The sequence below is a fragment of the Cryptomeria japonica genome, chromosome 3, assembly GCF_030272615.1.
Source record: "Cryptomeria japonica chromosome 3, Sugi_1.0, whole genome shotgun sequence".
Lineage (NCBI taxonomy): Eukaryota > Viridiplantae > Streptophyta > Pinopsida > Cupressales > Cupressaceae > Cryptomeria > Cryptomeria japonica.
In genome coordinates, this window is record NC_081407.1 from 637,168,681 (window position 1) to 637,186,733 (window position 18,053).

At 32.3% G+C, this 18,053-nt stretch overlaps 1 protein-coding gene across 1 annotated transcript; it reads right to left on the reverse strand.

The window, feature by feature from the left end:
• Positions 1–15,963: 15,963 nt before the first annotated feature.
• Positions 15,964–17,738, reverse strand: LOC131072086 (putative anthocyanidin reductase). The gene is made up of 6 exons (XM_059218490.1): positions 17,422–17,738; positions 17,169–17,335; positions 16,709–17,078; positions 16,615–16,635; positions 16,292–16,496; positions 15,964–16,198 (listed from the first exon to the last, which is right to left on the reverse strand). The coding sequence occupies exons 1-6, from the start codon at positions 17,549–17,551 to the stop codon at positions 16,051–16,053; spliced, it is 1,041 nt and encodes a 346-aa protein (XP_059074473.1). The 5' UTR covers positions 17,552–17,738; the 3' UTR covers positions 15,964–16,050.
• Between the last annotated feature and the right edge of the window lie 315 nt (positions 17,739–18,053).

Below are 18,053 nucleotides of genomic sequence, written 5' to 3' on the forward strand. Positions count from 1 at the left end.
ACTGTAAAATAGGGTCCAAAATGCTGAAAAAAGTTGTTGAAAAGAATGGTTGTTGGGAGACTGAGAAAAGTTGTTGAGAAAAAAGAAAAAAGAAATACGACTCGAAATCTGATCTTGGCATCTCACAAACTTTTTGTATTTTTATTGTTGGATGTCTTTATCAGCTTTAATACAGATTGTTAGTTTCAAATACTGATAGGAGGAAAATTTAAGTAGAATGAAAAATCAATGAAATGGTCTAGAAGGATTCTATCAAAAAGTCTACATAAATGTAGAAACGAAAAAGAAATCTAGATGTCATGTCCTATTAAGATAAGGAAAGTGAGGTTATAAAAAGTTTTGTATTAGCGATTTTCATTAAATGGTTTAAATTTCGTAGAAGTTTGTAGAAGTTTATAGTAATATTAGTTCCTGCCCTCGCCGGAACTATAGCCGAGGGCTTTCACTTAACTAGTGATTAATCTATGCACTGACCGGCCAATCACTATTGAATTTTGTTAAGAGATTTTTTTGAATGATAGTGTTCAATCAAGGAAGGTGCAAATTTTTTAAGGTTAAATTTTTCAAAAAAAAATGTTTTCCTGCAATACCATTGGCTGCTGGTACATTGTCAGAAAGAAAACACAAATTACAAGACTGGAGAAGGCGCATATAAAACATACTGACAGTCCTTGCAAACAGAGGAGACATGGGTCACTTAAGCTTTCAGAAATCTGTGCAGGTTCTCTAGTACGGCAAATTTTCTATATTTTTCTATATTGTTTCAGCTCTTGTATTGTGTCTTCTGTATATCAGATCTCCCCTATTTTAGGGAGACATCCTTGCTTTTCCTCAAAACCTAGTTGTGAATTCTCAGATTAATCTTGGCTCTTGCAATTCTAATGCTTATGAAACAATGATATTATGAATCAGTTTTCCATCCACATTTACGTTTTTGATAAAGATAAACGGGTTTTATATGGATCCGAAATCAAGAGTTTTACAGAAACTGATCATCAGCCAACCAAACAGAAACCAATAGCAAAACAAGGGAACACTCTAGACCAAGAACAAAAGCAAAAAGAAACAACAGGATACAAAACAAAGCACACACAAACACTCAATTAAGCTAGTGCACCAACTCCTTGTTTTTGTGAATGGTAACCTTGTTGATTTTCTCCAAGTCCTCCATAATGAACTTGGAGGTACCCTTATTGCTGCTCTTGTTTCTGTTCGTGGATAGAGATTTAAGTGAAAAATAGAAATAAATCATAGTAAATTATAATAGTTTGATTTTGACTGCTTTCATTCCATGTTTTTTCCCTCACAATTTATCATTTTATAAAACAAGATTAAACTTAATTATTCATATTTTCCTTATCACTCAACATTCTTTTTTCCTCATTGGCCAGTAGGGATTGAAAAAGATTTTTTCTAAGAAAAGCAGAGTATCCATTTTTAAAATAATATTATAATTTTGTGAGAGAATTTTATAAAAAAATAAATAAATAAATAAAAGTTTTACTAGTGGATGGATATTGAATTCACAAATTTTGATTAATCCTATTTTCCTCGTCACTCAACATTCTTTTTTCCTCATTGACCATCTTTCCCTTTCATTGTCAAAGAGCCACCTTTCCTTCCACAACTTTAAAAAGAAGCATTTCCGAGGAGGAGAATGTGTGTGTAAAGACCACTATGTCAAATAGGTCTTCTAAATCAAAGGGAAAAGAGTTCTATCATGACCTATTTGAAACCTATTTGAAGATAAAATATGACAATCATTTAGAAAGAGTTCTATCATAACAATTTAGTTGTTATGATAGAACTCTTTTCCCTCTGATTTAGAAGATCTATTTGAAACTAAAATACTATAACTTGGATTCTCTAACTAAAATTATATCCTGTCCTACAACTTGGAAAATGATATTTCAAGGGAAAACCTACTCATTTGTTTTTTCTCGATGTAGGCAATAGGTGATCTCTTCTACCTATAATACTTATACTCTATTTCAACAAATAATTTTGTTTCAATTATTAAATCTACAAATATTTGATAATCAATGTTAAACAAACAAGCATGTAACAAAAGTTCTACAATATTCAAATTCTAATTATCTATTTTCTAGACTCTATAGGTACAAATTCTACAAAAGGATAATTGAACACTTCTTCGTAATACTATTCTATTATTACTACAAGTGAAAATATCTCTAGGTTTGTTCAATAAATCACTTTTTTTTGTATCTTTATAATGTATACATTAAATATAGACTTTTTCAACTTACAAACAATTCAACAAATAGTTCCTTTAAAAAAATATTAATTACTCAATCTACAAATATTCAATAATCAATGTTAAACAATCAAGCATGTAACAAAAGTTGTACAATTTTTGACTTTGTAATTATATCTCATTTTCATACTCTATAGGTACAAATTTTACAATACGATAATTTCCCTTATTCACAACACCATTCTATTATTAGTTACTTCCAATTCAAAAGAGTTTGCAAAAATAATTTGTACAAAAAAAGGAACATTACTTGTTAATTGCATATATTGTTCAAGGTCCAAAACTAACTTAAATATAAAATCAAAGATATCCTCGGCATACCCATTGCACACTAAGGTGCGATTGCTGGTTATATTATAGTATAAGTTAGGAAATAGAGGCTTTGCAAAACAAGGCAAGAGATTAATATCCAATATCAATATCCAAATTTAATTTTAATTTGACTAAATTATAGATATTAATGTCCACTACTTATTAGAATTATAATTTATTCAGACATTAATATGTTTTTTACTCATTCTAAAACAAGAATTATACACTAATTTAGTTATATTTTTTGGGAGAAAATTTTCACAATATTGAAATAAAATACTAGTCACTTCAATTTTAGTATTAACCAAGATCTAATTACTTATAGCTATGCTACTCTTTTCTAAACACAAACCATTAAAAAAAAATTATAAAAAAGGTCAAGGAATAAGTTTAAGAGTCATGCATCTAGTAATCATGACAATAGTAAAAGAACAATATCATATTCAAGACAACATTAGTAAAAGAAGATATTTAATTATTTTAAAATGATTTTGGTCTAATATTTTTCAATGTGTTATCTATTTTCCATCTAGATATCTAGTTGCAGATGCACATATAATAATGTTTCTCACCATTTTGATCTAATGCTTACCTTGTCAATTACTCGACAAAGTTTCAGACAATAACTTAATAAAGATTTTGATGAGATTTCTTCAAATAAAAATAAGATTTTTGTTCATAATTTAGGTTTTATACTTGTAGTGCCATAAAATTGCAACCCTTGTAATTTTTTACCACATTAGGGTCCTCGCACATGAGAAATCGAATCCCTAAGCCTTATCGAAGACCGGAGACTTGCTTAGCCTCCGAAAATTGCATCTTCCTTGCCCTCCACACTGCCCGAACTGCACCTTGTCCTAAAAAAAGGGGAGGACAAGGGCGTGGCACCCTTGTTCCCCCCTAAGATGGGGGTGTGGCACCCCTATTCCCTACCCTATTTTGGGGCAGGACCCTTCAAATTTTGCTTTGATGGTTGTGGATTGAGTGGGAAAAATTCCCCAGTGTCGGCTAGTGACGAAAAATCAGAATAGTAACCCTAATTGATGAGTATATAAGTTGCATTTATCCTCTCATTTGCACAAGTTCTAACGTTTGAATACATGAGATCAAGCATTCAAGCATCCCTTTAAAGAATTGAGCATCTCAATTCTCTTTTCAAGGCTAGGTGTTGCATTCAAGTCAAGGATTCAACCATTGAAGAGGAGATTCATTCTAACATTCAACTTCATATAAGCAATTCTATCAACATTTCTATCACAACCTCTCTTGAGGTGATTTACATTTCAGTCTTTCATTTACATTTACTTGCAAGTACTTTCTTTCATCATTTGGTTAAATTCCAAAACTGGGGTTTGACCTGAAGGCAAACCCCCAATCCCAACCCCTTTTCCTCTCTTTTCTGTGCGTAGGTTGCAGGTGCATAGCTATACTTTTATATTTGGACTTCGTTTGTAGAGGCAGAAAAACCATTTTCATTTAGCGGATTTTTTGGAGGATTGTGTATACTTTCACCACGGTCTAGGTAACTTTTTCTGAAATTCGCAAGGCAGCTTTGTCTCAAAATATTGTTCCCACATCTAGGTGCATAGCTTCATCCCACACTTCTATCGCAAGTTATAATTAGATCTTTGTCACTTTTTCACTTAGTCATAATACGCAATTCAATCAATTCAATCTCCTTTGGAGGTTGAATCTAGTGCATTTCCCCCCTCTTCTAATGTAATACATGAAAAGTGTTTGAAGGGAAATCTGAAGTGAAACTTTCATCTCTCCTCGGAAGAAAGAAAAGCTTTCCTCTAGATCTCTCATTCACTCATTTTTTCCCAACATTACATTTTGGTGAACCCAACGTCTTGCATGCTTTCCTTTAAATAAAATTGCAAGTTCAATTTTTCTGCACGTTTAGTGGTTAATTCATTCAAAGCCCTAGTTTTAAAATTGAAATTGAACTTGTGTTTTGCTTGCTATTGTCTTAGATCTGAAAATTGCTTTGTTTGTCAAATTCAATTTCTTCATTATCTTGTTCAATTTGCAAAATCAACTTTACAAAATTAAGTGGTTAATTATTCAAACCCTAATTTTTGAAAATCATCTCGAACTTGTGCAAAAATTGAATTTCCATTTAGTTTTTAAATTTGTGACTTTTTCAGATTTATCTTTATTCCTACAATTCAATTTTTTAATTTCCCTCTTCTTTTCAAAATTCAAATTTCAAAAATTAAGTGGTTAGGTCATAAAACCCTAATTTTCAAAATTAATTGGATTTTTCAATCAATTGCATTCAAATTTAGATTTTTAAACATTTTCCAAGATGTCCCTACTCTTTAGGTTTGACCATTTTTAAATTTGCAATCCAATCCCCCTTTTTCTTCAAAACCTTAATAGGGTCCTATTTTCACATTTGAACCTAAAATTCACCTATCTAGAAATCATAAAATCGGCCAATTTTTGGGTCTTATCTTTAAAATCATCGTAATATTCATCCCTGAAAATTTCGAAAAAAGTTGGTCATGCTGTGTGCACTTTTGCCATGATCCTCGATTTTTTTCCCGAAATTTCGAGAGACTGTTATGACTATATTTAATAGCCTAAATCCAGAAGATTGGCTACTTTTGTCGATTTTTAATACCTCTAACATCGAAAATATCTCCAAAATTCAACATTTCAAATTTTTAGAAATTTTTTAAAATTAGACGTTAGTTATAATTTGCCCTGATTTTAAAAAATTTGTTTTTTATTTTAAAATTAAGCAGTATCCCCTTGGCCCTAATTTAAAAAAATTCTAATTTCCTTTGATTTATTATTTTGGAAATTGTGTCATTATCTTCTTCCAACAAAGCTCAAATTGTTTAATCGTTATTCTCTTAAATTTTGTATTACTCAATTTCATAAGCTTTGTTCAAAATTCAAAATTTCAATTTTCCTTCTAGTGCATGAGTTTTACAACTATTAGTCCTACCTATACTATCCCCGATAGATGAAGCATTAGAATTAAGACCTCCCAAGGTTTAATTACTAAGGAGATGGAGCCTAATTTGGGTGACTTCTTTAATGAGGATAATGCTAATGCTTCCATCCTAATCATGTGCCCATTTATCCCATGATGAAGAAAAATCTTTAACTAGAGTCTCCATAGATCAGCTTTCAAAATTGGACAATCAATTTGATAACTTTCAACAATGGATGTCCCAAGAGTACCCTAACAGTGAAGCTCTTCAATTTATTGAAGGCCTTAAATGCATGATTCAAAGTGATAAGAATGGAATTGATATATTGTGTGGTATTTCTCATATTGTGGATTCTAATGTCATGTTTATCAAGAGTTGCGCCGAAACCCTAGATTATTCACAACCTTCAACACAAGTTAGTCCTTCCATTCCTTTAACTATTTCTATGACTAGTGTTCCTACTTTTACCTCGAACATTATGGATACTTCAATAGCACATGTCATCCCTACAACAATTACTCATGGGGGAAAGATCCCTCTTCTTCATACAATCCTCCATCTTTACCTATGTCTTCAATAAGCATTCCTATTATCCCTCAACCAATCAATGTGACACAAGGGGGCAATTCATCCAACAATTTTGTTCCCCCTTTAAGTGTCTCATTTCCTATGCAATCATCCCCTATGAATACTTATCGTAATGTCCCACCATCTTATTCTTAATCCATGCCTTCCTTCAATAATATCACACCACCTTCTCAATCAACTATGTCTAACATCAACTCTTCTACCGAAGCAACACTCAACAATCTTGCTCAAACCGTGTCTTCCTTACAGCAACAAATGGCTTCTATGAGTCAATCTAAGTTTAGTGTGCCCACCTTTGATGTTGCGAGCCCACTTTCTCTTGATATTGTTAAAGTCGGGCCACCTAAGCATGTGGAGGTCCCTCAATTAAAACTCTATAATAGAAAAGGTGATCCTCTTATGCATGTCAAAAAATTTCAAACATTTTGTAATTTGATCTTGCTTATGATCAAAGATTTATTGCAAAATTGTTTACAAGAACACTAAGAGATAAGGCTTTACAATGGTATTTCTCTTTGCCTTCTTATTCCATCACTTATTTTCAACAACTAGCAAATGCTTTCATCCAACAATTTCAAAATAACATTGGTCCTAAAATTACTTTGACTGATTTAATGCATTGTAAATAAGATGTTGAAGAAAAAGTGATTGATTTCATTGGTAAATATAAGCATTTGTGTGCTCAAATTTCTTTTCCTGTACCTGATAATGATATTCAAAGAATTTTCATTTCTAATTTGCAAAAAGATATTAGGGAAAAGCTTCTTTTGTTTGAGTTTACTTCCTTTCCACAGTTCTGTGCAACACTACACAATTATCAACTGGTTGTGAGTCAAATGGAGCAATCCAATCCTATGGCTCCAAGTGATAAAGGGGAGAATGTTAAACAACCATTTGCGAAGTTCAAACCAACAAAAGGCTTCATCGAATTCAATGATACAATCAACAACAACAATGTGAATGCAATAACATGTGTGCCTTCTATTTGTAAATTTTTTAAAAGAGAAAGGTAGTTTACTCCTTTAAATGAATCTTTGCATAGCATTATGTCTCATTTGTTGCATAGAAATGTTATCAATCTTCTTCCTATAAAACAAGTTAATTATTCTAAACTTGCATCCCCTTATTTTGATAGCAATTCCTTTTGTCAATTTCATCGTTAGCCTAGTCATGATATTGAGAAATATTTTGCACTGAAAAGTAAGATTCAAGATTTGATTGATACTAATACTATATTTGTGGCAGATGTGAATGATAAGGGAAATAAATCAGTAGCTCCTCCTAATCAAAATATTAAAATTTTTACTGATCCTTTGTCTTCTCATACCTCTAACATGATTGAGACTGAATATACTTCTTTCTCCTCCAAGGAATTCACTTCTATGGCTCTGAATTTGGTGAACATGGTTGAGAAACAAGAGACACCTAAGGATCCTTTTATTACATTTGACCCTAGTAAGACCATTAGAGCACCCAATGGCCCTTTATACATAGTTGTGAAGGTAAAGGATATACCTTTCCATCGCGCTCTTTTTGATCCTTCTTGCATTGATGACATCATTACTAAAGAGCATCTTTTCACATTATGATTGCATAAACCAATATACGATGCCTCTATTGTTGTTATGAAGTTATTTGATGGATTATCTTGTCCTACCATTGGCTCTATCACCGTTTTTGTTGAAGTTCATACTAAATATATGGATGTTGACTTTGTTATCATACCTTCTTCTGAGTAATTTTGTACAAATTTGGGCTATCCTTGGCTATCTTCCATGAAGGATATTGCTTCTCCAATCCATAAGTTTTTGAAATTTCCTCACAATGGTGAAATCACAACTGTGAAAAATAGCTTATTTAAACCATTCGTAAGAAGCGTTGGTGTTCCTATTGATTTATTTTGGCCTAAGCAATTTCAATCTCTTCGATCAAGGAGCGATTCTCTTTTTAAATCTTATAAAAAATGGAAGAAAGATATGATCTTATCCTTAAGTCAACCTAGATCCCCAACACTTTACATTCCTATCATTCTTGAAGATGAAGTTCTTCCCCTCATGGATAGAACTAATCTTCCTCCTAAGGAAGATCCTCAACCTATTCCTATGGATGTGACTATGCCTTCTCCTAAAAAGAACAATAATATTCCTCCTAAGGTTAGACCTTTACCTCCTCATGATGGACCTGCTCTCCTTCCTAAACCTAACATTCCTCCTTTATATGGTGTAGTTCCACCTCCTTCCTCTTATAGAGAGAAAAGGCCTTCTTCTCCTCTTGTCCAACCTAAAATACCTCAATGTAATCCTTCAACTATCAAAAAAGAAAACATTCCTACTTTTTCAAATATTCCTCCTCCTTCTCAACCTTCCACTAAGACTCGACGGAATCGTTGTGCGAGAGAATGCTGACGAAGATGCCATGTATTAGCTCATCAAGTTATCCCTTAAACTATTCAATCTCCTAAAACTCTAAGAGTTGACATTATTCCCTTTTCTCCTAAAAAATATGTTGAACCTAGATCTCCAAATCGTAATTTGCAAAAAAAAAAGTGATTGTTTTACTTCTATTCATGTGTGAGCTCCTCTTTCTATAAATCTTGATGAGGAAATAAATAACAATCTTATTCATGATGGAAATACAACTCCTAATGCTTATGATAGTGATTATGAATATGTTGACATTGACAAACATTTATCAACTCAATTCGCAAAAGCCCTAATCCTAGCTCCTAGAGCCAAACAAAGTGACTTACTACATGAGAATAGTCCTTGTTTGGATCTTGTGATAGCTCCATCTGATGTGCTTGATGTCACTCCTTTGGAATGTTGCCTATCTTCCCAAAATAGTGATCAACAAGATCAAGATGTGGATGTTGTGCTAGACTAGTAACATTAGCACTATAGATCTCTCCTCCCTCTCCTTTCTTTCTCTTTTGTGACAATTCTTCTATGTGTATCCTCGTTCTTCTATTTTTCCCCTTAATGTCTATTTGAGGACGATGTAAAGCATTGAGATCTATTTTGGTCTCTTTCTCATTGACTCAAAAGACTCTTGTATTTCCATTTCTTCCAAGGAATTTTCCTTCCTTTGGGGAATGACGATTATTTTATGCATATACGTATATGATATACATGAGTTATCATACAACATACTAACCCTAAGGAAAGCAAAACTACCTCGTATTTTGTGTTCATTATCCTTGGGTTTATTCCTCGATTGGGGTTTGTCCTTGCGATAACGTGCTCCCTCTCTTCTCTCTCTCTCTCTTGGGTGTATCCTACCTTAAATCTATCGCTCCCAACAAGGCGTGCGCGATCGCTTTAACGTGGGGGAATACACTTCGCTCATATTTTCCTTCTTGATACTTAGAGTTACTTAGTGTACTTTGTTTCGCTTTGTAATCTTTGGTATCTTTGCTTTCATAACTCATAGTAAGGGGAACCTTAATACTTGCAATCATGGTTTTTCCTCTTCCCTTTTACTTTGTCAATCAAAATTGTAAGATCCTAAGTCCACTAGGGGCTTGGTGCATCTTTCCTCCTTGACATGGTAGAAGTCTTTCAATCTTGTTTCCTTGTACTTTACCGACAATATTCACATATGCTCATACTCCCACTAAAGTGGGGGCTAAATGTAGTGTCATAAAATTGTGACCCTTGCTATTTTTTACCACATTAGGGTCCTCAGGCATGTTAAATCAAATCTCTAAGCCTGATCAGAGACCAGAGACTTGCTCAGCCCCCCAAAACTATATTTCCCTTGCCCTCCGCACTGCCCAAACTGCATCCTATCCTGAAAAAAAGGGTAGGATAGGGACATGGTGCCCTTGTCCCGTACCCTATTTTGGGGAAGGACCCTTCCAATTTTTATTTGATGGTTGTGCATTGAGCAGGAAAACTTCCCCAGTGTCAGCTTGTGATGAAAAACTAGAATAGTAACCCTAATTGATGAGTATATAAGTTGCATTTATCCTCTCATTTGCATAAGTGGTAAGGTTCAAATACATGAGATCAAGTATCAAGAGAAATCAAGCATTCAAGTATCCCTTTCAAGTATTGATCATCTCATGTCTCGTTTCAAGGCTAGGTCTTGCATTAAGTCAAGGATTCAACCTTTGAAGACGAGATTCATTCCAATATTCAACTTTATACAAGCAATTCTATAAACATTTCTATCACAACCTCCCTTAAGGTGATTTACATTTCAATCTTTCATTTACATTTACTTGCAAGTACTTTATTTCATCATTTGATTAATTCCAAAACTGGGGTTTGACTTAAAGGCAAACCCCCAATCCCAACCCCTTTTCCTCTCTTTTATGTGTGTATGTTGCAAGTGGAGAGCTGTACTTTCAGATTTGGACTTCATTTCTAGAGGTAGAAAAACCCTTTTCGTTTCACAAATTTTTCGAAGGACCGTGTACACTTTCGCAATAGTCCGAGCAACTTTTTCTCAAATTCACAGGGTGGCTTCATCTCAACATATTATTGCCAGATCTAAGTGCATAGCTTCATCCCACACTTCTATCTCGAGTTATATTCAGATCTTTGTCACTTTTTCACTTAGTCATAGTACACAATTCAATCAATTCAATCTCATTCAAGAAGAGGGGATTAACTTACCTTTTTCATATCACTCAAAATTCAATCTCCTTCTTTGGAGGTTGAATCTAGTGCATTTCGCCCCCTCTTCTAATGTAATGCATGAAAAGTGTTTGAAGGAAAATCTGAAGTGAAAATTTTATCTCTCCTCGGAGGGAAGAAACCCTTTCCTCTAGATCTCTTATTCACTCATTTTCCCCCAACATTACAATACTATCAAAAACATACTATACAGGTCTCTAGTATCGACCTTCATCCTCCTAAATTCCAAATACAATGGTCTACCCCAAATAGCATGGTTGAATCCATCTATGTTCATGTTCCAAGTTGAAGTAGATTGCTACAACTCTTAACCTCAAGAATTTGAACTTGCATCCATCCTGATAGCATAAAAGTCAGTAGTCCTTTTGCCTTTGTTGGAGCACTATCTTTAAATTCTAGTGCTTAGTTGGGGTTTCATCCTATATTGAGGGAGACAGCTAATATGTAGATGTTTGTTTTAGTACTTATATATGTAATTATGCATTGGAATGGAATGCATCAAAAATTAAAGTAAATGTTTGTTAAGATGTTGAAAATGCTTGTCAACAATTTGTAAGGACCATTGTAATTTTAAAATAACATAATTAACAAAATACGCAAAATCAAGAATAAATCATTGCCACTTGTCTAGATATACAAGGTAAGAGACAAGAAATTGTATTTCATATAAAGTCAAATTACACAAGTTGTCATCAAGTTAGACATAAGGAAACATATACCTTTACAATAGACCATAAGGTCAAATACAATAAATGCATAAGTAACAAACCATGATGACCAACCTGTCAGGAACTCCTGACATTTGTCTCTCTCACACACATAAAGGGGTGAGAACATTGCTGGAGGACATTTCCATCCTACCACGAAGTAGTTACACTTCCTCAGAATCTTTCATGACATGAAAGATACACAACCCAACACGAGGAACACTAGCCATGTGATACTGGCAAGAGTAATGGAATTTGTGAAATTAGCATGGCATATCCACATTCTATAACTAATGTAACAATATCATGACAAATGAAATGCACATAGCACACATATGGAGATAAAAGCAACAATTCTTGCTTATAGATCGAAAGTCATTTTGAGATCTCAATTTGATCTCAATCACATTTATTCCCAAAGGAAACATATCATGAAATCATCTCAATCATGGAGAAAGAACAAGGATGCAATTACACATACATAAGCAAACATAAGCTAAATGAGAAATAAGAGAAAATGTGAGCATTCAAGGTATATAATAATCTGTAAGTGAATACAAATGCAACAATCTATGCATCTCCACAAGTCTATTAATGCACTCATAAGCTTACAAAAGATTCCATCAATGCATTATGCTTTCATAAGTAATGGAATTTGTGCAATTAGCATGGCATATCCATATTCTATAACTAATGTAACAATATCATGATATATGAAATGCACATAACACACATATGGAGATAAAAGAAATAATTCTTGCTTATAGATCTAAAATCATTTTTAGATCTCAATTCCATCTCAATTACATTTATTCCCAAAGGTAACATATCATGAAATCATCCCAATAATGGAGAAAGAACAAGGCTGTAATTACGCATACTTAAGCAATCATAAGCTAAATGAGAAATAAGAGAAAATGTGAGCATTCAAGGTATATAATAATCTATAAGTGAATACAAATGCAACAATCTATGCATCTCCACGAGTCTATTAATGCACTCATAAGCTTTCAAAAGCTTCCATCAATGCATTATCCTTTCATAAGTAAGTCTGTACATGAAAACTAGTTCAAGCACAATTTCTTATTAGAATTGTTTATCAACATGCATTTGGGTTATCAAAGATTACAAGATATTCATAATTTATAAGCTCACATTACATAGATAGGGATTTCACTCATACTTATCCTAAAGTTTAAATATTGTCTAAGTCGCAATTTATCATATATTTTCATAAGTGTTATTCTCTTCAACTTTATAGGAAGTCAAGATGGTGTTTTTAATCACGGTAGGTATTCAAAGTAGAGAGTATATTCATCTCTAGATGACACTTCTTCCATATTGTGTTATATAAGGGATCTTCCTTCACTTTGTATTGTTATTCAAAACATATCATTCCTCTAAGTAAGATATTATACTCCTAACATATGCTTTCATGATGATATAACTTTAATCTTCATTTTCTATGAATAAAGAATTTTGTTTATTATATGCTAGTGACTTCATCTCTATGGTATTGTATTAGAAGCTCAATAATTCAAAAATCCATGTGCAAGAAATATCAAATATCATGCAAAGAATAGAAGAGAGGCCTAGGGAAAACAATTGAGAAAACTAAATTGCCTTCTGCGGAGAAAGAAAATATCTATTATGAGGTGATAAGAATTGGCAATCTGATTGAAATCGGATTGAATGTTATGAGACAAATCATTATCACACAAACCTTGTTAGAGACCTACTAATTGGAATGCCACACGTACTTCTAGCTTTAAAAAAACTATTTTCTTTTTCATGCATAGCTTTATGCATGCTTTTTTAAATAAATAAAAAGCTCACTTTGTTTTGTGCTTTAAATAGCACGTATTTCTTAGCTTTTCTTATTTTCTTTAAAAAGCACTAACTTTACTTCTTTTATTAAGATAATTACTTTAGCCTTCAATTTTCAAACATAAGCTTTGGATAGTCAAACTTAAGAAAGAGTCCATTCACCTAGGCCTGGAATTTGACAGGCTATATGGCCGTTTTTGCATTTTTAGATCGTTAAACAGATTATTTTTTCCAAAAACTGTATATATGACACTTAGAATTATTAATAAGCTCTAAAATAGTAAGATTGAGATATAATTGTTTCTAATTTTATATTATTTTTATATGAATTTTTAGTATGTTTTTTCTTATATAAATTTAGAAACTTTGTCAATTTATTTTTTAATATTTTTTATAAGATTGTCTTAAATATCAATATAGAAAATTCTAACAATTGAAATGATAAGATATAATCATTTCTAATGTTTTTAAATGTTGTAATAAAAAAATCTAAAATAGTTTCTATTTTTATAATAAACAAAATTTTTGGTTGTGAATTTAGAAACTTAGAAGTAAATTTAAGATTTTTTAGTGCATTACTAATTTATCATTGTTTTCTAAATTTTTACATTTTTTTGCATGGAATTATTTCTTTTCACCGCAACTTAAAGAATTTATATTAAACTATTCACAAATTTAAAAAAAAACTGAACGAAAAGCATTAGAATGACTAAACCATTATAAAAAAATCATATGACAGATAGATGACCGTCAAATTCCAATTCAAGTCTTTATTAGTCTTTTAAATTTTAATTTAAAATATTGCACTCAAAACATTCATTCTTTTCTTTTAACTCACGTGAAATAAGTTTCTTTAATATTGTTTTAGTTTTAATTTAAAATGGGTGCTTTAAAATCACTAAAAGCATCCACTCATTATTTCTAAGATATTTATAACACTATGAAAAATACAAATATTTTGTTTGGTACACGTATGTATCGTAAAAAGGCGGGACAAGATTTTTTTTCAAGTTGCACTTGTACGGGAGGTGAAAAGCAAGTGGAGCCCTCCTTTATACCAGTCCAATTAATTCACGTGACGAAAGTCGACAGAGAAACGAATTTTGTCTATTTCACACAAACCTTGTTTTTTGAACTTTATAATATAATAAAAATATTATATTGTAGAGTAAAGCAGTTTTATCAGATTTCTTGTTTTCCTTTTTTTTATTTAAATTCTCTTCTTAGGAGTTATTAGAGGTTTAAAGATTTTTTAGACATTGATAATGTTGGGGGAGTTTGGTGTTAACGTAATAAGGAGATTTCAGGTGTAGTTGGACATGGAAATTGAAACAACCAAAAGGAATTTACAATTTTTTTTAAATAGTTTATAATATTTTCATAATATAATAAATATTAGATATAAAAAAGAATGAAAAATATGATAAATCATAGTGAGATAGAAGGAGACTTAATAAATAAAAGAGGAAGGTAGATGACAATAGAAAAAAGGATTTATATCATCTTATATCACTATCATTTATGTAGATCTTAAAATAATATGCAAAAAAGTTAATGAACATAAGAACAGACAGCCCTTGTTAGAAAAAAGAGGACAATGGGATGACAACAAGATAAAAAAAATTCGTGAATCAAATTGAAAGCTAGTAATTGAGAATAACTTAAGGATTAATTAAGTTACTTCCAATGTATCATGGCTAAGGCGCAATAAGAGTTGATCATGGTTAAATAAGAGTTGAACTAATTGAAAATAATAAATAAAAATATGCTGAAAGAAAAATACATACCTAGAATTAATTAGATTCAATTTACAATCACAAACATGTAGATCAAAGAGAAAAGATAATTAGCAAGGAGACCATTAGACAAACAAAAAGAACTCATTGAGAAATAACATAAACATTCGCAAAGGACATGAAAGGAGTAGTAGTATTAGCTAGAGAATTATAATGCAAAGTTGTAGAAGTTAAGAAAAACAAGGCTTAAATAAGCAATACATATGATTGAAAATGGAAGAAAATAAAATAACAATATTGTTAGCTAGTTGTTACTTTGCACATTGGACTCAAAGACAAGAGAAAATAAACTTACATTCTAAAGACTATTTTTCTTTTATCTGAAATAGAATTTTTATTTTTAACATTGTAAATAAAGTGATAATTTATTAAGTGGCTTCAATGTATGTCCTTATCTGGAGTATTGAGGATAGAGGAAAAAGAAACACTTAATAGCTAGAACAAAGGAAAAGACAAATATAGAGTTGAACACTTTATAAGATGGTAAGGTTAAAATTATGAAATACAAGGAAAATTATAAGGGTTATATAACTTATATGTCATGGTTATATGTAATGCCTTGAGTCAATTAATTTGAATTTAGGTGGGTATTCACTCCAAAACTTGTAATTATCAAAGCTTTTTGGACTATTTTGTTTCCTATTAAATCCTATTAAAACTCAATATCTTTCATTTCTTTGGAATTCTTTTCATCCCGATGATGAATCACAAAGTGTGATTCGAAATCTCGATGGGAAAAAAATACACACAATCGAATCTAGAAAATTTCATAAGAATATAACATAGATTGTGGAAATCTCATAGCATTAAACTCTTATCTTGTTTAAATTAATATATATTTCAATTCTTTAAATTATTTCAACAAACACGTCAATAAAAATTAGTTTTCATTTATAACACTTTGTTAATCAAGTACTATGAATTACAACTTATTGATAAAGCAATCCACATGTTAGATTACAACTCCAACAGTCCATTCTTTATAAAACATTCTATAGTCTCATCAAGAGCCTCTCGTAATTGATACTTATAAGAGAAGCCCATATCCAACAACTTTTTTGATGAAACTGGCAAACATATATGAAGTGCATCATCCTCATCCAACCTATACCAAACACAATTAAAAAATTAGAAACATTCTTGTAATTAAAGATTCCCTAAGATAACCTCAAAATTGTAATAAAAATTAATTGCTTACTTGATAGAGTTCCTGCATTGTGGATAATGTTTGAAAATGAAATCTTTGAGACACTTAAGACTCATTGAGTCAGATGCACAAACATAACGATTTTGAGCTTCAGTATGTTCCATCAAGAATATGTGGGCATTACAAGTATCATCGATATGAACAATTGGTATAGATCCCACCATGAATTCCGTGAACTTGAGCACTTCATAAGATCCATCATTTCCTGCGATTTTGAGCTTCAGTATGTTCCATCAAGAATATGTGGGCATTACAAGTATCATCGATATGAACAATTGGTATAGATCCCACCATGAATTCCGTGAACTTGAGCACTTCATAAGATCCATCATTTCCTGTTAAATGAGGTCACATTAGAACTAGAGAGAATCCTACAATAATTATTAATAAACACACAAATATTTATACCTCCAATCAGGGCTAATATTATTTGAGCAGATGAAAGATTAGACGTAGTTGTAAACCAAGGCCCAATCACCACACTTGGTAGGATGGTCACCACCTCAATGTTATTATTAAGGCCATATTTAAGGGCCTCTTGTTCTGCTAAGGTCTTAGCCAACATATACCAAGCTACCTTATTTGTCTGAGATTTAAGGAAATTTATGGGGCTCCAACACCTTTCATCAAGGCACATCTGGGTGAATTCCCCCTTGTCATTCATTGGAGAAGCAGCTGAAACTGATGAAGTGAAAATTACACGCCTAACAGATTCAGCTCTTACGCAAGCTTTCATAACATTATGTACCCCATTTACAGCAGGTACAATAAAATCATCCTGTAAAGCAAGATCCATTCTAGAATGTCTTAGAAAAAGATTCAATTCCTCAGATGAACAAAGACGGGAAAACTGATTTCATCTGCTTACCGGATTAGGTTTTGTAAAATCCATGGGACTTGCCACATGAAAAACTCCATGACAACCCTCCACTGCAGAATCAAAACTGCCCTCTAAACACAAATCAGCTTTAAAGAGCTTAAGCCTTTCTTCTGCTCCGGGCAGCTTCAACAAAGGCCCAGATTTTGTCTCATCCCCTGTATATCATCAACGCATATACAACTGGGACGCTTTAATAAATAACTTTTTCACTATATTGTTAGTTTTTATTTTATTCGCTTACCTGGATCTCGAAGAGTGGCGTTGACGATGTAGCCCCTTTCTAACAGATTTTTGACTAACCATGATCCGATGTATCCCGCTGCTCCAGTCACACACACTTTTTTCAGAGGCTTGTTAATTTCGTCTGCCATTAAATTCCTGCTCCAGAGAAATTGCAGCAGAGGAAGAGGTCGAAAGTGTCGGTATTTTTACAGCCGTGTGTTGAAGATACTGGTGGTTTCTGGATGGTTCTAGTTGCGGTCAAAGACGTAAGTATGCCCGTCCCGTTTACTTATTCCCACCACACAATCTGTCTTGCCGTATATAGATATTTCTCTATTCTTTCACAATCTGTCTTGCCGTATACAGATATTTCTCTATTCTTAGGCATGGGTCTTATGGGAGGGGCTTAAGCTCTATTCAAGATGCATTTGTATTCCACTTGAAAAGTAAGTGGAAATTTTCTCTCATTTTTTCCAATCCAATTAATTTATCGGATCACTTGTTTTTAGACATTGATAATAAAATAAGTCATATATCCAATAAAAAAAATCAGGCTGTCATCTTGCTGATGGAGGAAAGGCAAACCATTTATAGCTAGAAGAAGAGTAAAAGACAAATACATGGAAAAATCATTCATTACAAGGAAAATTA